General features: G+C 47.9%; 3 protein-coding genes across 8 annotated transcripts in view; 2 read left to right on the top strand and 1 right to left on the bottom strand.

Annotated features, from left to right (window-relative positions):
• Positions 1–24,302, top strand: part of NPAS2 (neuronal PAS domain protein 2) — a 199,227-nt gene that overhangs the window by 61,985 nt on the left and 112,940 nt on the right. The gene's annotated exons all lie outside the window — the stretch shown is intronic.
• Positions 2,445–4,030, top strand: LOC142070077 (uncharacterized). Its single transcript, XM_075123082.1, has 2 exons — positions 2,445–2,842; positions 3,491–4,030. Exons 1-2 carry the CDS (start codon positions 2,620–2,622, stop codon positions 3,931–3,933), a joined length of 666 nt encoding a protein of 221 aa, XP_074979183.1. The 5' UTR covers positions 2,445–2,619; the 3' UTR covers positions 3,934–4,030.
• On the bottom strand, positions 11,764–13,327 carry LOC125639927 (uncharacterized). Its single transcript, XM_048857821.2, has 2 exons — positions 12,889–13,327; positions 11,764–12,300 (listed from the first exon to the last, which is right to left on the bottom strand). The coding sequence occupies exons 1-2, from the start codon at positions 13,292–13,294 to the stop codon at positions 11,765–11,767; spliced, it is 942 nt and encodes a 313-aa protein (XP_048713778.2). The 5' UTR covers positions 13,295–13,327; the 3' UTR covers position 11,764.

The raw sequence follows: 24,302 nt of genomic DNA, 5'->3' as shown, positions 1-24,302 counted from the left end.
GTTCCACCGCTTGTGCAGAGAAAGCCCCTGCCGGGCCAGGCCGGTTTGTTTACCTGCCGCATCCGCAGGTTTGGCCGATTGCAGCTCCCAGTGGCCGCGGTTCGCTGCTCCAGGCCAATGGGAGCTGCTGGAAGCAACAGCCAGTATGTCCCTCTGCCCACACCGCTTCCAGCAGCTCCCGTTGGCCTGGAGCCATGAACCGCAGCCACTGGGAGCCGCGAACCGCGGCCACTGGGAGCCGTGATCGGCCAAACCTGTGGACGCGGAGGTAAACAAACTGGCCCAGCCCACCAGGGGCTTTCCCTGCACAAGTGGTGGAACAAGTCTGGTAACCACTGGAATAGAAAGTAGAAATGTAAGTGGTTAATGAGGCAGTTAAGAGATTTTGGATGGAAAGCTTTGGGGTGTAGTCACTAAACAGGTTTTTGGATTTAAACAAATGATATAGAGTAACAAACCATATATGTTTTCCTGCTTTAAAAAAAAAAGAAAGATTCCTAGCCTGTATATTAACACTGTTGAAAAGATATAGAATTTAAAAAGACTCAAAAGAAAAGAAGGTTTTTTATCATCAAAAATATTTTTAAATTGTCACTCAGAAATACTCATGGTTACCCAACATAATAATTAGAATAATTGATGTAGTTTACTAATTATTGATGTTGTTAAACAGTAGGGTACAATGTAGACCAGATCTGCAAAATTCTACTCGCCTAGAACAAATGGTTTTTTTAAATCAGTGAGCAATATTTTATAAACTTTCTCACTTTAACCATCATCATGGTAAAGAACAGGCAAGTAGATTTTGTTTTTAGGCTGGTAGGTGTTCACATCTCATTGTAAGGCTGATAATACTCAGTGGTGTATTGTTCCTGTGACATGTTAAAAATTTCAACAATGGACTTGTCCAATGGAAATTATTTTCTAATTACCAAGGGCTGAATTATGCATTGTTCCAAAACAGGAGGTACGGTTAAAAAACAAAACAAAACTAGAGAGCCTACCAACCAGGAGAAGTTACTGTCCCTTGAGGTTATATTTACATTATGTAAGACCATGTAAAATGATTATGGAGGGATTTTCCTGGCTTTGTGCAGACTAGAGTTGTGAGGATTCTGCTTGTATATTCTGCTGAACTGAGTCTTAAGAGTTATTACTACCATAAATAGAAAAAAATACAGGAATTATGATATCCATCTTGGCACCCTGAAAGTTTGGATTTTGTGTGTCATACTGTGTAAGAAATATATGGTATAAAAACAAATCTTAGTTAAGCAACTGCTTAACTGATTACCTGTACCACCTTTCTTAGGGTTCTTTTAATATTCCTTGCTTATCTAAAGTAAAGGACCGAAGCGCTGAATTTAGGTTTTATTGAGTTATTAAATATTCTTAATACCAGTATCTAATAGTATATAGGATGTAAGAAGAATAAAGTAGACCATGATCTGGCTAACACAAACTAGAAAATTGGTTGATATAACCATTCTGGTTTTCAGAATCAAATCGCACAACCGCAGTAGAAAATAACACTTGTACTTACTATCTTGGGAAGGTGACTTTGTATTGATTTTTGACTCAGAGTCCCTCAGAATAGGGCCTCATTTGTGTCAAACTGGTTATTCATTCTGGTGTTGCCAACACAACAGAGGGGAAGAAAATCCAAAAGTAACGCATAAGATGGTTTGTTCAATTACATACATGCCAGTTCAACAAGGTCTCCTTCCCAATGGATTTCTAATAGTCAACCCTCTTAACCTACTTCCCCACAAATTATACTAGCTCCAGGATCTGACTAACATTCCTAACTATTTAATATAAACCCCTACATTTATGGCAGAAAGCATGCAATTCAAGAGGCTTGTATACTTGTTCTGTTTTATATTTGTTTGCAACTAGAACTTGAAAGGCAGTATGAAACTGTTAACAATGGTAGACACACATGCAGTGTTGTATAGTCTTATAGTCTTAGTCTACGCTAGGAGTTGAGGTCAAATTTAGCAGCATTAAATCGATTTAATCCTGCACCCGTCCACACGATGAAGCCCTTTTTTTCGAGTGAAATCAGCCTTTCTGGGTCAAATTGGGGTACTGTGGACGCAATTAGACAGTATTGGCCTCTGCGAGCTATCCCAGAGTGCTCCATTGTGACCGCTCTGGACAGCACTTTCAACTCAGATGCACCGTCCAGGTAGACAGGAAACGTCCCGCAAACCTTTGAATTTCATTTCCTGTTTGGCCAGTGTGGCAAGCTGCAGGTGAGTGCAGAGCTCATCAGCAGATGTGACCACGATGGAGTCCCAGAATCGCAAAAGAGCTCCAGCATGGATCGAACGGGAGGTACAGGATCTGATCACTGTATGGGGAGAGGAATCCGTGCTATCAGAACTCCATTCCAGTTTTTGAAATGCCAAAACATTTGTCAAAATCTCCCAGGGCATGAAGGACAAAGGCCATAACAGGGACCCGAAGCAGTGCTGCGTGAAACTTAAGGAGCTGAGGCAAGCCTACCAGAAAACCAGAGAGGCAAACAGCCGCTCCGGATCAGAGCCCAAAACATGACGTTTCTATGATGAGCTGCATGCCATTTTAGGGGGTTCAGCCACCACTACCCCAGCCATGTTGTTTGACTCCTTCAATGGAGATGGAGGCAATACGGAAGCAGGTTTTGGGGATGATGAAGATGATGATGATGAGGTTGTAGATAGCTCACAGCAAGCAAGCGGAGAAACCGGTTTTCCCGACAGCCAGGAACTGTTTCTCACCCTGGACCTGGATCCAGTCCCCCCCGAACCCACCCAAGGCCACCTCCCGGACCCGCCAGGTGGAGAAGGGACCTCTGGTGAGTGTACCTTTTTAAATAGTGTACATGGTTTAAAAGCAAGCGTGTTTAATGATTAATTTGCCCTGGCATTCGTGGCCAGTACAGCTACTGGAAAAGTCTGTTAACATGCATGGGGATGGAGCAGAAATCCTCCAGGGATATCTCCATAAAGCTCTCCTGGATGTACTCCCAAAGCCTTTGCAAAAGGTTTCTTGGGAGGGGGCAGCCTTATTCTTCCACCATGGTAGGACACTTTACCATGCCAGGCCAGTAGCACGTAGTTGGGAATCATTGCAGAACAAAGCATTGCAGTGTATGTTTGCTGGCATTCAAACAACATCCGTTCTTTATCTCTCTGTGTTATCCTCAGGAGAGTGATATCATTCATGGTCAGCTGGTTGAAATAGGGTGCTTTTCTTAAGGGGAAATTCAGAGGTGGCCGTTCCTGCTGGGCTGTTTGCCTGTGGCTGAACAGAAATGTTCCCCGCTGTTAGCCACGCGGGGGGCTAGCCACTCGGTGGGGGGAGGTAAAATGCAACCTTGTCACGAAAGCACATGTGCTATGTATGTAATGTTAACAGCAAGGTTTACCGTGAAAGAGTGTACCCATTGTTCTATAAACTGTGTCTTTTTAAATACCACTGTCTCTTTTTTTTTCTCCACCAGCTGCATGTGTTTCAAGGATCACAGGATCTTCTCCTTCCCAGAGGCTAGCGAAGATTAGAAGGCGAAAAAAACGCACTTGTGATGAAATGTTCTCTGAGCTCATGCTGTCATCCCATATTGACAGAGCACAGACGAATGTGTGGAGGCAGACAATGTCAGAGTGCAGGAAAGCACAAAATGACCGGGAGGAGAGGTGGCGGGCTGAAGAGAGTAAGTGGTGGGCTGAAGAGGGGGCTGAAGCTGAAAGGTGGAGGCAGCGTGATGAGAGGAGGCAGGATTCAATGCTGAGGCTGCTGGAGGATCAAACTAATATGCTCCAGCGTATGGTTGAGCTGCAGGAAAGGCAGCAGGAGCACAGACCGCTGCTACAGCCCCTCTGTAACCAACCGCCCTCCTCCCCAAGTTCCATAGCCTCCTCACCAAGACGCCCAAGAATGCGGTAGGGGGGCCTCTGGCCACCCAGCCACTCCACCCCAGAGGATTGTCCAAGCAACAGAAGGCTGGCATTCAATAAGTTTTAAACTTTTAAAGTGCTGTGTGGCCTTGTCCTTCCCTCCTTCACCACCCCTCCTGGTGCTTCCCTCCTCCACTACCCCTCCCGGTCTACCTTGGTAGTTATCCCCCTATTTGTGTGATGAATTAATAAAGAATGCATGAATGTGAAGCAACAATGACTTTATTTCAGAGTAGCAGCCGTGTTAGTCTGTATTCGCAAAAAGAAAGGAGTACTTGTGGCACCTTAGAGACTAACCAATTTATTTGAGCGTAAGCTTTTGTGAGCTACAGCTCACTTCATCGGATGCATAAAGTGGAAAATACAGTGAGGAGATTTATATACACACAGACCATGAAAAAATGTGTGTTTATCATACACATTGTAAGGAGAGTGATCGCTTAAGATGAGCTATTACCAGCAGGAGAGTGGGGTGGGGGGGGAGAAAACCTTTTGAAGTGATAATCAAGGTGGGCCATTTCCAGCACATTTCCCGGAGTTAATAAGAACGTCTGAGGAACAGTGGCGGGGGGGAGGAATAAACAAGGGGAAATAGTTTTACTTTGTATAATGACTTAACCACTCCCAGTCTCTATTCAAGCCTAAGTTAATTCTATCCAATTTGCAAATTAATTCCAGTTCAGCAGTCTCTTGTTGGAATCTGTTTTCAACGTTATATTTATAAATGGACACAAATCAGATATCAAGAATTATAACATTCATAAACCAGTCGGAGAACACTTCAGTCTCTCTGGTCACTCGATTTCTGATCTAAAAGTGACTATTCTTCAACAAAAAAACTTTGAAAACAGACTCCAACGAGAGACTGCTGAATTGGAATTAATTTGCAAATTGGATACAGTTAACTTAGGCTTGAATAGAGACTGGGAGCGGTTAAGTCATTATACAAAGTAAAACTATTTCCCCTTGTTTATTCCTTTCCCCCCTCCCCACACTGTTGCTGGAAATGACCCACCTTGATTACCATGCACATTGTAGGGAGAGTGGTCACTTTGGATAAGCTGTTACCAGCAGGAGAGTGAGTTTGTGTGTGTATGGAGGTGGGGGGGGGGTGAGAAAACCTGGATTTGTGCTGGAAATGGCCCACCTTGATTATCATGCACATTGTAGGGAGAGTGTTCACTTTTGATAAGCTATTACCAGCAGGAGAGTGAGTTTGTGTGTGTGGTTTTTGGAGGGGGGTGAGGGAGTGAGAGAACCTGGATTTGTGCTGGAAATGACCCACCTTGATTATCATACACACTGTGAAGAGAGTGGTCACTTTGGATAGGCTATTACCAGCAGGAGAGTGAGTTTGTGGGGGGGGGGGCGGAGGGTGAAAAAACCTGGATTTGTGCTGGAAATGGCCCAACTTGATGATCACTTTAGATAAGCTATTACCAGCAGGACAGTGGGGTGGGAGGGGGTATTGTTTCATGGTCTCTGTGTGTATATAATGTCTACTGCAGTTTCCACAGTATGCATCTGATGAAGTGAGCTGTAGCTCACAAAAGCTCATGCTCAAATAAATTGGTTAGTCTCTAAGGTGCCACAAGTACTCCTTTTCTTCAGACGTTCTTGTTAACTCCTGGAAATGTGCTGGAAATGGCCCACCTTGATTATCACTTCAAAAGGTTTTCTCTCCCCCCACCCCACTCTCCTGCTCGTAATAGCTCATCTTAAGTGATCACTCTCCTTACAATGTGTATGATAAACACCCATTTTTTCATGGTCTGTGTGTATATAGATCTCCTCACTGTATTTTCCACTTTATGCATCCGATGAAGTGAGCTGTAGCTCATGAAAGCTTATGCTCAATTAAATTCGTTAGTCTCTAAGGTTTCACAAGTACTCCTTTTCTTTTTGCAAATGACTTTATTGCCTTTGCAAGTGGTGATCGAAGGGAGGAGGGGAGGGTGCTTAGATTACAGGGAAGTAGAGTGAACCAAGCTGGGGGGAGTTTCATCAAGGAAAAACAGAACTTTCACACCGTAGCCTGGCCAGTCATGAAACTGGTTTTCAAAGCTTCTCTGATGCGTAGCGCTTCCTGCTGAGCTCTTCTAACCCCCCTGGTTTCTGGCTGCACGTAACCAGCGGCCAGGCAATTTCCCTCAACTTCCCACCCCGCCCTAAACGTCTCCCCCTTACTCTCACAGGTATTGTGGAGGGCACAGCAAGCAGTAATGACTGTGGGAATATTGGTTTCGCTGAGGTCTAACCGAGTCAGTAAACTGGGCCAGCGTGTTTTTAAACATCCAAATGCACATTCTACCACCGTCCTGCACTTGCTCAGCCTGTAGTTGAACAGCTCCTGACTACTGTCCAGGCTGCCTGTGTACGGCTTCATGAGCCATGGCATTAAGGGGTAGGCTGGGTCCCCAAGGATAACTATAGGCATTTCAACATCCCCAAAGGTTATTTTCTGGTCTGGGAGTGAAGTCCCTTCCTGCAGCTTTTGAAACAGACCAGAGTTCCTGAAGATGCGAGCGTCATGTACCTTTCCCGGCCATCCCACGTTGATGTTGGTGAAACGTCCCTTGTGATCCACCAGTGCTTGCAGCACTATCGAAAAGTACCCCTTGCGGTTTATGTACTCGGCGGCTTGGTGCTCCGGTGCCAAGATAGGGAGATGGGTTCCGTCTATGGCCCCACCACAGTTAGGGAATCCCATTGCAGCAAAGCCATCCACTATGACCTGCACATTTCCCAGGGTCACTACTCTTGATATCAGCAGATCTTTGACTGGGTCAGCTACTCGCATCACAGCAGCCCCCACAGTAGATTTGCCCACTCCAAATTGATTCCTGACTGACTAGTAGCTGTCTGGCGTTGCAAGCTTCCACAGGGCTATGGCCACTCGCTTCTCAACTGTGAGGGCTGCTCTCATCTTGGTATTCTTGCACCTCAGGGCAGGGGAAAGCAAGTCACAAAATTCCATGAAAGTGCCCTTACGCATGCGAAAGTTTCGAGCCACTGGGAATCGTCCCAGACCTGTAACACTATGCGGTCCTACCAGTCTGTGCTTGTTTCCCGGGGCCAGAATTAGTGTTCCACCGCATGAATCTGCCCCATTAGCACCATGATACCCACATTACCAGGGCCCGTGCTTTGAGAGAAGTCTGTGTCCATGTCCTCATCACTCTCGTCACCATGCTGACGTCGCCTATTCGCCCAGTTTCACTTTGCCAGGTTCTGGTGCTGCATATACTGCTGGATAATGCGCGTGGTGTTTAATGTGCTCCTAATTGCCAAAGTGATCGTAGAGGGCTCCATGATTGCCATGGTATGGCGTCTGCACAGAAAAATGGCGCAGAATGTTTGTCTGTTGTTGCTCTGATGGAGGGAGGGGCAACTGACGACACAGCTTACAGGGTTGGATTACAGGGAATTAAAATCAACAAAGGGGGTGGCTTTACATCAAGGAGAAACAAAACAACTGTCATACAGAATGGCCCCCTCAAGGATTGAACTCAAAACCCTAGGTTTAGCAAACCAATGCTTAACCCAATGCTCAACCCACTGAGCTATCCCTTCCCTCAGTATTTCAGGCAGGACTGAATTTCCATTAAACTTTTCAAGGTGCCCCTGACAGATCTCACCGAAATGATTATCGGCGGTTGATTTCACAGAGGGAGGGAGGGAGGGGGGAGCAAATGAATACAAAGAAATCTGGTGTATTTCTTGTTTTGATCCACTCCATCTATCTTTTACATCTTTGGCTGGCAGCAGACGGTACAGTAGGACTGCTAGCCATCCTCATCTCCTGCCTGCTCGGCGGAAGATGGTGCAATAGGTCTGCCAGCAGGACTAAAGAGAATTACCTGGTCGAGTCACTCCTAATTGAGTCCCTGCGCCCATGTCTGCCCAGGCGGTCCTGACAGACCTTACCGGAGCAGCCAGGAGCACCTCGGACATGACGACGATGGCTATCAGGCCTATTGCACCATCTGCTGCCACAAGGCAATGGGTTGCTGCTGTGTAGCGATGCAGTACTGCATCTGCCAGCACCCAGAAGACGTACGGTGAGAGTGAGCTGAGCGGGCTCCATGCTTGCCCTAGTTTGGCGTCTTCACAGGTAACTCAGGAAAAAAGGCGCGAAATGATTGTCTGCTCTTGCTTTCACGAAGGGAGGGGAAAATGCTCAAAGTGCATTAAGTGCATTAACTCGGCGGAGCGCTTCCACAGTACCGAGGCTAGAGTCGACTTCTGGAGCGTTGCACTGTGGGTAGCTATCCCACAGTTCCCGCAGTCTCCGCTGCCCATTTGAATTCTGGGTTGAGATCCCAATGCCTGATGGGGCTAAAACATTGTCGCGGGTGGTTCTGGGTACATATCGTCAGGCCCCCGTTCCCTCCCTCCCTCCATGAAAGCAAGGGCAGACAATCATTTCACGCCTTTTTTCCTGAGTTACCTGTGCAGACGCCATACCACTGCAAGCATGGAGCCCGCTCAGGGAACCGTCACCCTATGTCTCCTGGGTGCTGGCAGACGCGGTACGGCATTGCTACACAGTAGCAGCAACCCCTTGCCTTGTGGCAGCAGACGGTACAGTACGACTGGTAGCCGTCATCGTCATGTCCGAGGTGCTCCTGGCCACGTCGGCTGGGAGCGCCTGGGCAGACATGGGCGCAGGGACTAAATTTGGAGTGACTTGACCAGGTCATTCTCTTTAGTCCTGCAGTCAGTCCTATTGAACCGTCTTATGGTGAGCGGGCAGGCGATACGGACTGCTAGCAGTCGTACTGTACCATCTTCTGCCGAGCAGCCATGAGATGTGGATGGCATGCAGTCCTTCTGCACCGTCTGCTGCCAGCCAAAGATGTAAAAGATAGATGGAGTGGATCAAAACAAGAAATAGACCAGATTTGTTTTGTACTCATTTGCTTCCCCCCCTCCCCTGTCTAGGGGACTCATTCTTCTAGATCACACTGCAGTCACTCACAGAGAAGGTGCAGCGAGGTAAATCTAGCCATGTATCAATCAGAGGCCAGGCTAACCTTCTTGTTCCAATAAGGACAATAACTTAGGTGCACCATTTCTTATTGGAACCGTCCGTGAAGTCCTGCCTGAAATACTCCTTGATATAAAGCCACCCCCTTTGTTGATTTTAGCTCCCTGAAGCCAACCCTGTAAGCCGTGTCCTCAGTCGCCCCTCCCGGTGTCAGAGCAACGGCAAACAATCGGGCATCTGAGAGTGCTGTCCAGAGCAGTCACAATGGAGCACTCTGATGGGGCTAAAACATTGTCGCGGGTGGTTCTGGGTACGTATCGTCAGGCCCCCGTTCCCTCCCTCCCTCCGTGAAAGCAAGGGCAGACAATCATTTCACGCCTTTTTTCCTGAGTTACCTGTGCAGACGCCATACCACGGCAAGCGTGGAGCCCGCTCAGGTAACCGTCACCCTATGTCTCCTGCGTGCTGGCAGACGCGGTACGGCTTTGCTGCACAGTAGCAGCAACCCATTGCCTTCTGGCAGCAGACGGTGCAATACGACTGGTAGTCGTCCTCGTCGTGTCCGAGGTGCTCCTGGCCACGTCGGCTGGGAGCGCCTGGGCAGACATGGGCGCAGGGACTAAATTTGGAGTGACTTGACCAGGTCATTCTCTTTAGTCCTGCAGTCAGTCCTATTGAACCGTCTTATGGTGAGCGGACAGGCGATACGGACTGCTAGCAGTCGTACTGTACCATCTTCTGCCAGGCAGGCAAGAGATGAGGATTGCTAGTAGTCGTATTGTACCATCTTCTGCCAGGCAGGCAAGAGATGAGGATGGCTAGCAGTCGTACTGTACCATCTTCTGCCGAGCAGCCATGAGATGTGGATGGCATGCAGTCCTCCTGCACCGTCTGCTGCCAGCCAAAGATGTAAAAGATAGATGGAGTGGGTCAAAACAAGAAATAGACCAGATTTGTTTTGTACTCATTTGCCTCCTCCCCTGTCTAGGAGACTCATTCCTCTAGGTCACACTGCAGTCACTCACAGAGAAGGTGCAGCGAGGTAAATCTAGCCATGTATCAATCAGAGGCCAGGCTAACCTCCTTGTTCCAATAAGAAGGATAACTTAGGTGCACCATTTCTTATTGGAACCCTCCGTGAAGTCCTGCCTGAAATACTCCTTGATGTAAAGACACCCCCTTTGTTGATTTTAGCTCCCTGAAGCCAACCCTGTAAGCCGTGTCGTCAGTCGCCCCTCCCTCCGTCAGAGCAACGGCAGACAATCGTTCCGCGCCTTTTTTCTGTGCGGACGCCATACCAAGGCAAGCATGGAGGCCGCTCAGCTCACTTTGGCAATTAGGAGCACATTAAACACCACACGCATTATCCAGCAGTATATGCAGCACCGGAACCTGGCAAAGCGATACCGGGCGAGGAGGCGACGTCAGCGCGGTCACGTGAGTGATCAGGACATGGACACAGATTTCTCTGAAAGCATGGGCCCTGCCAATGCATGCATCATGGTGCTAATGGGGCAGGTTCATGCTGTGGAACGCCGATTCTGGGCTCGGGAAACAAGCACAGACTGGTGGGACCGCATAGTGTTGCAGGTCTGGGACGATTCCCAGTGGCTGCGAAACTTTCGCATGCGTAAGGGCACTTTCATGGAACTTTGTGACTTGCTTTCCCCTGCCCTGAGGCGCATGAATACCAAGATGAGAGCAGCCCTCACAGTTGAGAAGCGAGTGGCGATAGCCCTGTGGAAGCTTGCAACGCCAGACAGCTACCGGTCAGTTGGGAATCAATTTGGAGTGGGCAAATCTACTGTGGGGGCTGCTGTGATGCAAGTAGCCCACGCAATCAAAGATCTGCTGATATCAAGGGTAGTGACCCTGGGAAATGTGCAGGTCATAGTGGATGGCTTTGCTGCAATGGGATTCCCTAACTGTGGTGGGGCTATAGACGGAACCCATATCCCTATCTTGGCACCGGAGCACCAAGCCGCCAAGTACATAAACCGCAAGGGGTACTTTTCAATAGTGCTGCAATCTCTGGTGGATCACAAGGGACGTTTCACCAACATCAACGTGGGATGGCCGGGAAAGGTGCATGATGCTCGCATCTTCAGGAACTCTGGTCTGTTTCAAAAGCTGCAGGAAGGGACTTTATTCCCAGACCAGAAAATAACTGTTGGGGATGTTGAAATGCCTATATGTATCCTTGGGGACCCAGCCTACCCCTTAATGCCATGGCTCATGAAGCCGTACACAGGCAGCCTGGACAGTAGTCAGGAGCTGTTCAACTACAGGCTGAGCAAGTGCAGAATGGTGGTAGAATGTGCATTTGGACGTTTAAAGGCGCGCTGGCGCAGTTTACTGACTCGCTTAGACCTCAGCGAAACCAATATTCCCACTGTTATTACTGCTTGCTGTGTGCTCCACAATATCTGTGAGAGTAAGGGGGAGACGTTTATGGCGGGGTGGGAGGTTGAGGCAAATCGCCTGGCTGCTGGTTACGTGCAGCCAGACACCAGGGCGGTTAGAAGAGCACAGGAGGGCGCGGTACGCATCAGAGAAGCTTTGAAAACCAGTTTCATGACTGGCCAGGCTACGGTGTGAAAGTTCTGTTTGTTTCTCCTTGATGAAACCCCCCGCCCCTTGGTTCACTCTACTTCCCTGTAAGCTAACCACCCGCCCCTCCTCCCTTCAATCACCGCTTGCAGAGGCAATAAAGTCATTGTTGCTTCACATTCATGCATTCTTTATTCATTCATCACACAAATAGGGGGATGACTACCAAGGTAGCCCAGGAGGGGTGGTGGAGGAGGGAAGGAAAATGCCACACAGCACTTTAAAAGTTTACAACTTTAAAATTTATTGAATGCCAGCCTTCTTTTTTTGGGCAATCCTCTGTGGCGGAGTGGCTGGTTGGGCGGAGGCCCCCCCACCGCGTTCTTGGGCGTCTGGGTGTGGAGGCTATGGAACTTGGGGAGGAGGGCGGTTGGTTACAGAGGGGCTGCAGTGGCAGTCTGTGCTCCAGCTGCCTTTGCTGCAGCTCAACCATACACTGGAGCATACTGGTTTGGTCCTGCAGCAGCCTCAGCATTGAATCCTGCCTCCTCTCATCACGCTGCCGCCACATTTGAGCTTCAGCCCTGTCTTCAGACCGCCACTTACTCTCTTCAGCCCGCCACCTCTCCTCCCGGTCATTTTGTGCTTTCCTGCACTCTGACATTATTTGCCTCCACGCATTCGTCTGTGCTCTGTCAGTGTGGGAGGACAGCATGAGCTCGGAGAACATTTCATTGCGAGTGCGTTTTTTTTTCTTTCTAAGCTTCACTAGCCTCTGGGAAGGAGAAGATCCTGTGATCATTGAAACACATGCAGCTGGTGGAGAAAAAAAAAGGGACAGCGGTATTTAAAAAGACACATTTTATAAAACAGTGGCTACACTCTTTCAGGGTAAACCTTGCTGTTAACATTACATACATAGCACATGTTCTTTCGTTACAAGGTCGCATTTTGCCTCCTCCCACCGCGTGACTACCCCCTCAACCTTCCCCCCTCCCTGTGGCTAACAGCAGGGAACATTTCTGTTTAGCCACAGGCAAACAGCCCAGCAGGAGTGGGCTCCTCTGAGTGTCCCCTGAAGAAAACCACTCTATTTCAACCAGGTGACCATGAATTAGATCTCACTCTCCTGAGGATAACACAGAGAGATAAAGAACGGATGTTGTTTGAATGCCAGCAAATATACACTGCAATGCTTTGTTCTACAATGATTCCCGAGTACGTGTTACTGGCCTGGAGTGGTAAAGTGTCCTACCATGAAGGACGCAATAAGGCTGCCCTCCCCAGAAACCTTTTGCAAGGGCTTTAGGACTACATCTAGGAGAACCGCAAATGCCAGGGCAAAGTAATCCTTTCACATGCTTGCTTTTAAACCATGTATAGTATTTTAAAAGGTACACTCACCAGAGGTCCCTTCTCCGCCTGCTGGGTCCAGGAGGCAGCCTTGGGTGGGTTTGGGGGGTACTGGCTCCAGGTCTAGGGTGAGAAACAGTTCCTGGCTGTCGGGAAAACCGGTTTCTCCGCTTGCTTGCTGTGAGCTATCTACAACCTCCTCCTCATCATCATCTTCTTCGTCCCCAAAACCTGCTTCCGTATTGCCTCCATCTCCATTGAAGGAGTCAAACAACACGGCTGGGGTAGTGGTGGCTGAACCCCCTAAAATGGCATGCAGCTCATCATAGAAGCGGCATGTTTGGGGCTCTGACCCAGAGTGGCTGTTCGCCTCTCTGGTTTTCTGGTAGGCTTGCCTCAGCTCCTTCAGTTTCATGCGGCACTGCTTCGGGTCCCTGTTATGGCCTCTGTCCTTCATGCCCTGGGAGATTTTCACAAAGGTTTTGGCATTTCGAAAACGGGAACGCAGTTCTGATAGCACGGATTCCTCTCCCCAAACAGCGATCAGATCCCGTACCTCCCGTTCGGTCCATGCTGGAGCTCTTTTGCGATTCTGGGACTCCATCATGGTCACCTGCAGCTTGCCACGCTGGCCAAACAGGAAATGAGATTCAAAAGTTCGTGGTTCTTTTCCTGTCTACCTGGCCAGTGCATCTGAGTTGAGAGTGCTGTCCAGAGCGGTCATAATGGAGCACTCTGGGATAGCTCCCGGAGGCCAATACCATCGAATTGTGTCCACAGTACCCCAAATTCGAGCCGGCAACGTCGATTTAAGCTCTAATCCACTTGTCAGGGGTGGAGTAAGGAAATCGATTTTAAGAGCCCTTTAAGTCGAAATAAAGGGCTTCATTGTGTGGACGGGTGCAGGTTTACATCGATTTAACGCTGCTAAATTCGACCTAAAGTCCTAGTGTAGACCAGGGCATAGTAACTTAATATTTAATATCAATTTTTAATTCATTCATTCACAGTCAGGGAGAAAAAGGGAGGTTTATTTGGCTGCACCAACTGAACATTCATGTGAAAGGTTACAGAGACTCCGTTTCCATAAAGAGTCTGAAGAAATCTTGCCATTAAACTTAAGTTTTTTCTCTCAGTCCTCTGTGCTGTCTTTCCTAAACAGCATTGATACCCAGAGAATTCTTAAATAGTAATAACTCATATTTTTGGGCCTTAGTTACTACAACTCTTTTGTTTTTCAAATCACTGCATTCTTGGTAGTATTACAAAATATTATGTCTTAATGCAATTACTAATAAGCATGATATCAGCACAGACCTATGAGTGTTTATATGTCGAGCTCATTGAATAAAGAAGCTTATCATTTATCTGTGAGGAAGCTTTTAATTACTTTCCTGAATTGACTCCAGAGATTAATGGTAGATAAAAGATGCTTTATTGTTTTCATTTATCTTTATTGAGATGTCTGTGTTTGTATTAAGGTCCAACTTTGATCTTTTACTCTTTCTTTGCATTAGTAATTGAAAAATATTTGAGTGCAAACAGACTGTAATATGTAATTTCCATTAGTCCACTGTAGTTGTTAATAAAAGCTTTTTTTTTATTTAGTCCTTAGCAGTGATAAATTCCACTGTACACAGTGTTAGATTTGAACATTCAACAACATACGTCAATGAAGAAAATAAAATAAGAATTGCTGTACAGAATCAGAGTTTCAATCCATCTAGTACAAACTCTTGTCTTTGACACTGGCCAGCACCAGATACTTCAGAGGAAGGCGTAAGAAATCCTGCAGCTGGCAGATGTAAAAAAACTCCGAACATGGAACTACACACAGTATGGGTCAGATTTGATGGGCCCCTCTGGGATGTAATGAGGACACTGCAAGGAGCCTCTTCCATGTGCAGGCTCTGCAAGGGTATATCACAATCTTGATCTTTCACAGAGCAGGATGTGCAGGCGAAATCCTGGATTCACAATAGCTTGCAGGATCCCCCTACGTCTGTGCAGTTCTGCCCCACGTGCAAGGTGGACCATTGCCTGGATGCTACAATTTGGCCCTTTGTTTGCACTAGAAAAAGTGTAGCTCAGGTGACAAACCAGTAAGAGGCTTTCTGTATTCCCTGCCTCTGCAGAGAGCAGATAAGCAGCTACCAACCTGTTAGAGAAAAAGGTTGAATCTGGGCAGGGGAACAGATGGTGGAATATGGGAGGGAACTTTCACCCTTCCCTTATTAAGCTCCCTGAATAAAACCAGCCTCTTGTGAAAAACCACAGCATGGCCAGTGTATGTACCTAGGACATGCCTTCAAGTTCTTTTGTGATGGCATGATCCCTGTGCCCTCTCCATTCCAGCCCCAATACTCTTTCATCTCCTTCTACCACACGTCTATGTGACTTTTACTGTACTGCCCTGTATGACTGGAATGTTTTCCCCAAACCTGTTCACCAAGCCACATGCCTGGACTAATTTAAATTCTTCCTAAATACTCCCTTCTTTCACCTTGACTACAAGCAATGGAGGTGAAATGAAAGGTAAAAATAACAAAAGATGTTTCAGTGAAACCAATGTGATATATCCATGTCTTACTGTGCAATCACATGATCTTGTTTTGTTACTCAAGGCTTTACTCTCTTCCATAACTAGGGCCCTATGAAAATCGTTTTAGTATTGTGGATTTTTGAATTAATTATTTTCTGATTTTTTTTTTTTTCATTTTAAAAAATATTAACTCTGGACCCAGGTCTGCCATGGGGGGGGGAAGTGGGAGGCAGAAAGCTCCTCCATCCCTGCGGCTGGTGGGAGGGAGGGGCACAGAGTTCCTTCGTCCCCAGGGCTGCGGCCAGGGGAGGGGGGTGCACAGAGCTCCTCCAGCATTGGGGCTGCAGCAGAGAGAGAGAAGGGATCACTGTTATTGTTTTGATTCCGCAATTCTGTTCATTTCATAGGCCCTACATAACCTTTTCAGCAAGACTTTTATTGCCCCCTACTTTAAACTATGGCTCTGACCCTGCAAAGATTTATATATGTGCTTAACACACATGGTGAATAGGCTCATTGCAGTCAAATGGGACTACTCACGCCATAAAGTTAAGTACTTGTATAACTCTGTGCAGGATCAGAGTCCTTAAAGCTTTACTGCCTAGCAGAATTCTAGGAGAGGGGAGCAAAAGTACCACAGACTGCCTTTCACTGGGTGAGTGTCAAGCTGCCTTCTTGGGTTTAAGGAGCTGCAAATTGCATTCCCTTGCATACAAGGAGGTGAATCAAACCTAAGAGGTCCAATTCATCGTTAATGTTCTGTCTACTCCATTTGTCATGTCTTGGAAAGACCTGCACTTGCTGACGTACAATAAAGTACATGAAAATCTTGAATAAACAATGCATACTTTTTGTTAGGAATGTGCCCTTTGTTAAGTATAAAGTTCAGCATCATAATTTTGTTAGTCTCATAATAGAGGGATCAAAACGTTTATTAATGGGAATCGGAAGCAGAGAGTTTGGTTATGTTAGCTACAAAAATATAATAATTAAGATTGCAAAGTACAATGAAGTTCTGTAACAGTTACCCCTTTTCCTCAGAGGTTTACTTTGCAAACCTGATTTGAATTTTATATTACATTGAAGAAATCTCTATCGTAAAATGGAGACCATGAATGAAGGCTCCATACTGTTATGGCGGTGCTGAGGACAGTGAAGCCCAGTGCAGGGGTAGGATGGTTGGTGGTGCTACAGGGAGTTGCTTGGCAGGGGAGACAACTTATTTAGATGTGGTTCCTGGTTTCTCTCTCTCCTTGCTCTAAGAGATTTCTGTGGACCTAGGGTTCCCTCTAATATCCCTCATGGCAGGACAGAGAGGAACCAGGCAAGTCCCCAAAATTAAAACAACAACTTGATGTCTTAGCAGGGGAAGTTACTGGGAGTAGAGCGGTGTCCTTTTCCCCCTAATCACCTGGGGTTTCCTTTGCCCTGTTAGGCCCCATACTCGACCCAGCAGACAGCTGTATAAGAGAACTGTCAACTGGGAAGTCACTATTGTGGGCCATGCAATCTGCTCAGTCTCCTGGCTGGTAAAAAGTCAGCTCACTGTGGAAATGAAAATAATAATAAACAGATTAAACAGATTATTATTTCAAATAATAAAAGAGCACAGGGACTGCAGTTGCAGCTTACGCCTGTGTGGAGTGTTCCTTGCTCCAGCGTGGCACAACCTTCCCCCCAGTTCCATGTGCACTCGGGCAAGGAAAGCTACAATCTGGCTCTTCATGTGATTGTGAAGTAAAGAAAGAATTCTTGAAGATGACAGATTGAGCCACCCTTCATTTCAATGGTACCGCTTGCTGAGTATGGCACTGTTGAGGGTGAGTAAGAAGAACAGATATGTCCACCGCCTGATTAAAAGAGTCTTTACTGGACAGTGATGTGTTTCTCAGATACATTACAGCAATGTATTTAAGCAACAGTTCTTATTAATTCTTACTTTCAGCAAGTAAGGATGTCTTACAGCTAATACTTTGAAGAAGGCCAAACGCCTCCCCATTTTAAACTCACTGGAGTCAATTGAGTTATACTGGGGATGAATTACTGCATCTGTCATGTAAAAACATATACCCAGCGTGCTTTACTGTACACTTTCAAACGGAGGGCTCCATCCTGCTTCACTGGAAGTCTATAGTAAAACTCGCATTGTCTTCATGGGGCTAAATTGTGAAATTGCTGCACCATCCCACAGGAAGCACCAAGAAGTGCCCTTCCTCCTGGAGCTTGCCTGGGTGCAGAAGGAGCTACATCTTTTCATCCAACCTCCATCCCACAGCCCCACCTAGCCTGCTAGCCAGTGTGCAGTAGGGCCGGGCTACGGCTCAACCTCCTCCCTTTTTCAGGGAATAGTGAGCGAGAAGTGCCAGTCACATTTATAAATTAAATAATGCAAGGTTTTATTTCAGAGCTAGCTGAGATAAAACATTTGCCTGATCTACACATAAAGTGACACCGGTTTAACTAAAGGTTAGATGTTGCGTCAGGTTAGTTAAACCAGTGCAGCTTTGTATATGGACACTCTTACATCAGTTTAAATTTGGTTTACATTAGTTTAACTTGGCCCAGTTCTATACCAATATAACACAGTTCACACACAGAGTTGCCCTGGTGTAACCAAATCAGAGGTGTCACAGTTATAGGTGCTAGCTGCATTTCTCTCCTCTTTCTGATCTCTCTCTCCCTCTCAGTGCATCCCCATAGGTGTCAGGCCTTGTGACTATGCCCCTCGTGGGGTGGAATTCCAAAAGTCTCCCACACCTAGACAGGTCCTGTGTATCAACTTTGCTTACGCAGCAGGATCTGACTGGCTTCTGCACTTATAGTTTGTCCCTCTGGGAGTCTGTGTTATACAGAGATCAGACAACCTTCTTAACACCAAAGTATTGTTTATTTTAGCAGTAGGAACAAAACATTTAGAGAAAAGGGATTTTAAAACAACAGTCTTCACACATGTCTTTCTTACCTAGAGGCTTACTATCCCCTTATACTAGCATACAGAGGCCTAACTTCTTCCTATGCCACCATGGGTCCCGTGTTTCAGTCTGGTCCCCTGACCATCTGCCCTGAACCACCCCCTCTTGAGGGAGGCAATCCCTTTTTAAACGTATACAGTTTGATCTCCTGGTTCCCAGACCTTAGCCCAGCTTGTCAGTTGGCTGGAGCCCCAAGGTAGAATCTTCCAAGCTAATAGTTTGGGAATTGTCTTTTAACAACACATACTTGTTTACCAATGGGTGGTTTATCTTGTGCCATTGTTTCCCTTCCTACTTGTTCTCCTTTCTGTCCCTTATTAAACTACAGCAATATAGTTATACAGTACACATCCCAATAACCAGGTCAACATGCAGTATTCGTAAATTATTGCAGAGCAGCTGCAATTCTGTCACAGCTGCAACATCCCACCGTTAGTTAAACTGGTGCACCTTCTATGTGTAGACACATGGCTAATGGAGTCTCTTCTTTGCATTGTTTACTCAGACACATTTACAGAAATTTAAAGATTGTTTTCTATTTAAAAATATACTACCAAAATAGCTCTACATGATTCATCTCCCCAGAATTATTAAATGTCACATCATGCTTGGTAAGAGCAGAAATGTCATCATGTTATTGATGCAAAGGCAGTGGATTATTGGTGTTAATGTTTGTACTTATTTTCACACCTCAGATAGAAAAATAATTTGTTCCTGTATTATACGTGACTTAGGGCTTGGTTTTGCCTCTTCTCTGCAGTTACATGGTTACACATGGGGAGGGCGTAACGTGATTTGTGTAACTCCAGCTGTGCCTTCCACCTAGGGGTCAAATATGTTATTGGGAATAGAGGACAGCAATGATGTAGCTCCCACTTGACGAGGCAGGATGCTGGGGCAACCTGAAAGGGCCATTCTCCATCCACAGCAGTCCTGGGATCTGTACAGTTGGAGCCTGAGTTCCTGCAGAGGGTAGGGCTCTATGAATCTTCAAACATCTGAGCTTTGAAAGGAGGTGAACTTCATGGAGTTGCCTATGTACTTTTCCCCTTCCTGAGGGGTTCCCCTGGGATCAGGAACACGTGACTTCAAGTTTGGAAATACATTTACTGGGGCAGATTCTCAGCTGGTATACATTGTCCTAGGTCCACTGAAGTCAGATTCTTCCCTGCTGTAAATTTCTCTGAAGTCTGTAGAGTTACACCAAAGATGAATGTGGCCCATAAACTTAAAAACCCCAAAATGGTTTGGTCCTTTGCAAGCTATATGTAAATGGTTTACTAGACAAACGGAGGATGATGAGTTCAATCTATTTCAGCCCATGGATGTCCTGTTTTGTACTTAGTGCTACTGTAACCTGTTGATTTGAAAGCATATTCTCTTTATGGTAATATTAGCAAACAAACTCCTGCTACGTGGTTGCATATGGGGAAGGAATTGTGTGGATAGGATTAAAAGGATCCTGTCAAGTTTATTGCTATACCAGAAAAATAGACCTACCTTGACAGTAGTCCCATCTGAAAAGGCTTACTTTGTGGCCTTCTAGGGTGCTGCTGGTGTGAGTGTTTTCCAGCCCCTGGCTCAGTGTTTGACGATCACAATGAAACGGTTGCAAAAATAAAGAAACAAACTTTTGGGGGATTTCAGAATTCTGAATATCTCATAGTTGAGACTATTTTCAAGGCAAGCTTTTTTCAGCTATTAATTATTACACTGTTTCACATTTCTATCAACTAATCTAATCGCAGTCACAGGGGTATCTACGCATGATATCTCAACACCTAAGCCCTTGTCCTGCAAAGATTTATACACATGCTTATCTTAATCTTTGTCCTATGGGACTACTCAGAGTTCGTGAAGTCAAGCATATTTGTAAGGCTTTGTATGATCAGGGCCCTAAATACTGCAGTTTCTAGTACTTTATAAATATCTAAGACAGACAGCTAGATGGGTACATAAAGGTATCAAAAATTATAGATCTTTGCAATTGTGGTCCTTTCTCAGGAGAATTTGTTTTCTATTATCATAAAGAGATATCATATATATTTTATTCATTTTCTAAAAATGACATGACGAACACATAATGTTTAGACCCAGTCTATATTCAGATGTTTGTCTTGCGTTCCTTTCTTAGATGACAAGTATAAAACAGGAGAGACAGATCAGTGTGGGAGGGTGCTATATGCACTGCAAGATAGCAAAAACTTCATAAAATAGGCCCCAGGAATTTATCTAATGTTTGAACATATCCAGTGTAACTGACATGATTAGGGTCTTCCTGATAATAACGAGATTTGAATATCCAGAATTGAAGTACAAATCAGTATATCTTATTGTCAGACAGCAGGGCTCTAGTATGTTGTGTGAGTAAACACTTAGTACAGTTGGTTTTTTTTAAACCTGTGGTCCCCAGACTCTGGGGCGCACCCCCCTAGGGAGGAGCAGAGGAACGTCCAGAGGCCATGGCAGGGTCCAGGCCAGCCCCACAGTGGGCAAGGAGGGCGCGCCACCCAGCACTGCTCTGTCCCCCAATAATTATTTAATTTTTGTTATAGAAAAGAAAAAAAGTGTTTATCAATGTGTCCTCAGTCTTTTTGGGACATTTTTATATTATCCAGAAATCTTTAGTCTAGTTCACCAAGTGTGGGGCTGTGCCCCGTAAAGCCCTGATTTCCAATCCCAATGATGTCACTGGTTCACTGCACCAGCTTGGCAAAGTCAATTAGGGGTAATTTTTTAAAACACTTGGAAGAGCTCTTGGGGACACGTGGTGGTGTAGTCCCCAGAAGGATCAGCGCCCCACCGCGCATAGCTGCTTGAGATCCTGTCGCAGGAAGAGCCAGCGCTGCCCCTCAGACAGCCATGCAAACTCCAACTGCTAGAGGAGCCAGTGTCAAGCCTCAGACCACCCTACAAGCTCCAGCAGCCAGAGGAGCCAGTGTCAAGCCTCAGACCGCCCTGCGAGCTCCAGCCACTGGGGGAGCCAGCACCAGGCCCCAGATCGCCTTGCAAACTCCAGACATTACTGGAGGAACCAGCCCCGCAGCCACAGCAAAGCACCGGGCCTTCATCGCCAGATGGCCCAACACAGCCCCCAAGTCCATTCTGCAGGACACTGCCTACGGGAGATCTCACGCTCCAGCAGCAACCACCCAGGCAGCAGCCACTCATAGAAGGACCAGCGGTGTCCCAGCAACCCCCAAGCCAGACCACGTCTCTCTGACCACTAGCAACGCCAGCATCCTGCCAGAGATCCCTCCCCAGCACCCAGCTGAAGGGAATACTGACCCACAAGATAGACGGCAGGCCGACCACGCAGGCTTTGATCCTGCACCAGACAAGGTCGAGGAGCTTGAGGGCCAGCAGCCGATGGTGAGGTCTGCCACTCCGTGGCAGACTGCCTGGACTGAGGAGCTACAAGCGGCAGCTTCCTTTGACGACTTCGACCTCCTCGTAGACAGGCTCACCCAAGAACTGTCTGCGGAAATCGCTCCCAGGAGAAGTTCAAACCAGGAGAACGCCCCGCCTGCCCACGGAACGCCTGCTCCAAACCACAACGCCACGATCAGGGGAGCCAGAAGTAGAGACGCCAGCCGCTGCTACGATCCAGCAGCAGCTTCAAGGATCCAAAAGCTGTACCGGGCAAACCGCTCCAAGGCCATGAGGGGGATCCTAGATGGGCCCTCGCCCAACTGCATGATCCCATCTGAGCGTCTCTACAGCTACTTCAAGGATGTATTTGACCGCACTGCCTGGAATGACGCACAGTGCCCAGAGTGCCTCCGCCCCCTGCCCCGTGTCGACAATGCAGGTGTCCTGGAAACTGACTTTACACCCAAGGAAGTGATGGCCAGACTCTCAAAAACAAAAAACACAGCTCCTGGGAAAGACGGCATCCCCTACAGCCTCCTGAAAAAGTGAGATCCCGGCTGCCTGGTCCTCGCCACACTCTTCAACCAGTGCAAGCGATTCTGCCGGACTCCCAGCTCCTGGAAGAAGGCCATGACGGTACTTGTGTACAAGAAGGGCAAGCGGGATGACCCCAGCAACTGGAGGCCCATCTCCCTCTGCTCCACGACGTACAAGCTCTATGCCAGCTGCCTGGCGTCGAGGATCATGGAGTGTTTGGTGAGCGGGGGAGCCATCAGCTCCATCCAGAAAGGCTTCATGTCCTGCGAGGGCTGCTATGAACACAACTTTGTCCTCCAAACCACCCTCGAAACAGCCAGAAGGGCATGGAGGCAGTGAACGGTAGCGTGGCGCGACCTGGCTAACGCCTTTGGGTCCATGCCCCACCACCACATCTTTGCCACGCTCCAGGAGTTTGGGATGCCAGAGAATTTCCTTCGTGTGATCCAAGAGGTGTACGAGGGATGCAGCACCACCATTCGTTCAGTCGAAGGGGAGACCGCCGATCTCCAATGGCACAGATGGCTTCAACCTCCACGGTGAGAGGGTGAGCATCCTGGCTTACGCAGATGACCTGGTCCTGACCGTGGACGCGAACCTCCAACGTATGCTAGATGCCACCAGTCGAGCTGCCGATTGGATGGGGCTCCGCTTCAGTGCAAAGAAGCGCGCAACTCTCCACATCGACGGCAGCAAAAGGGACTCGGTGCAGACGACAGGGTTCCAGATCCAGGGTGAGCCCGTCATCCCCCTGGCAGAGAGACAGACATACCAGCACCGCGGCATGCCGACGGGTTTCCGTGTCCGGCAGACACCCGAGGACACCATCCAGGAGATCTTGCAGGATGCCGCCAAGATGGACGCCTCCCTGCTAGCACCGTGGCAGAAGATAAACGCCCTGAACACCTTCCTGATCCCCCACATCTCGTTCGTCCTAAGGGGATCCGCCGTGGCGAAGATACCCCTCAACAAGGCAGACAAGATCATCCGGCAGCTGGTGAAGAAGTAGCTGTTCCTTCCCCAGAGAGCCAGCAACCAGCTGGTCTACATCGCCAACAGGCATGGCGGTGCCACTGTCGGCCGCATGGGCAACCTGTGTGACATCGCGGTGATCACCTACGCCTTCCGCCTGCTGACGTGTCCCGACGCCATGGTAAGGAACATCGCAGCAAACGCCCTCCATGACGCAACAAAGAAGCGGATCGGCAGAGCCCCCTCCAACCAAGACACCTCCACCTTCCTGAGCGGTTCCCTGGATGGCAAATTCGGACGGGATGGGCGTGACATCGCTTCACTGTGGTCCCGCGCTTGCAATGCCACACGTCGCCTGGGGAAGCGCATCGGCCTCCACTGGGAGTGGTGCGAGGAGTGGCAGGAGCTGGGAGTCCTGGTGCCGCAGATCAGGTCCGACAGCAACACCATTGTCACCCCAAGTGCCAGGGGCATGCTGGAGAGGACCCTGAAGGCAGCCATCCACTCACTGTACATGGAAACCCTGAAGCGTAAACCGGACCAGGGTAAAGCCTTCGAACTGACCAGCAAGTGGGACGCCAGCAGCCACTTCCTCGCCGGGGGCTGCTTCACCCGTTTTGCCGACTGGCAGTTCACCCACCGTGCCTGGCTCAACTGTGTCCCGCTCAATGGAGCCGTCCACCATGGGAACCGAGACAAGCATTGCAGGAAGTGCGGCTCCTCCAACGAGACCCTGCCCCACGTCCTGTGCAGCTGCAAGCCCCATTCCAGAGCCTGGCAGCTGCACCACAACGCTATCCAGAACTGCCTGGTGAAAGCCATCGCACCGTGCCTGGGGGAGGTCGCCATGAACTGCGCCATCCCCGGTACTGACAGCCAGTTGCAACCTGATGTGGTAGTCACCGAAGAGGCCCAGGAAAAGATCATCCTCGTTGACGTCATGGTCTCCTTTGAGAACAGGACTCCGGCCTTCCGTGAAGCCTGAGCTCATAAGCTGGAAAAATACACCCCCCTGGCCGACACCCTGAGAGCGAAGGGCTATGAGGTGTAGATGGATGCCCTGATCGTCG

The sequence above is a fragment of the Caretta caretta genome, chromosome 1 (genome assembly GCF_965140235.1).
Source record: "Caretta caretta isolate rCarCar2 chromosome 1, rCarCar1.hap1, whole genome shotgun sequence".
In the NCBI taxonomy this organism is placed as follows: Eukaryota; Metazoa; Chordata; order Testudines; family Cheloniidae; genus Caretta; species Caretta caretta.
Note: the sequence above shows the minus strand (reverse complement) of the source record. Positions and strands in the feature narration are given on the sequence as shown.

Excerpts from the sequence above, each read along its gene's own strand:
- LOC125639927 (XM_048857821.2), bottom strand. The coding sequence starts at position 13,294 with ATGAAGGACAGAGGCCATAACAGGGACCCGAAGCAGTGCCGCATGAAA. Across the intron at positions 12,301-12,888 it reads AGGCGGAGAAGGGACCTCTG|CTGCATGTGTTTCAATGATC; the intron begins GTGAGTGTACCT and ends TTTCTCCACCAG.
- LOC142070077 (XM_075123082.1), top strand. The coding sequence starts at position 2,620 with ATGTTGTTTGACTCCTTCAATGGAGATGGAGGCAATACGGAAGCAGGT. Across the intron at positions 2,843-3,490 it reads AGGTGGAGAAGGGACCTCTG|CTGCATGTGTTTCAAGGATC; the intron begins GTGAGTGTACCT and ends TTTCTCCACCAG.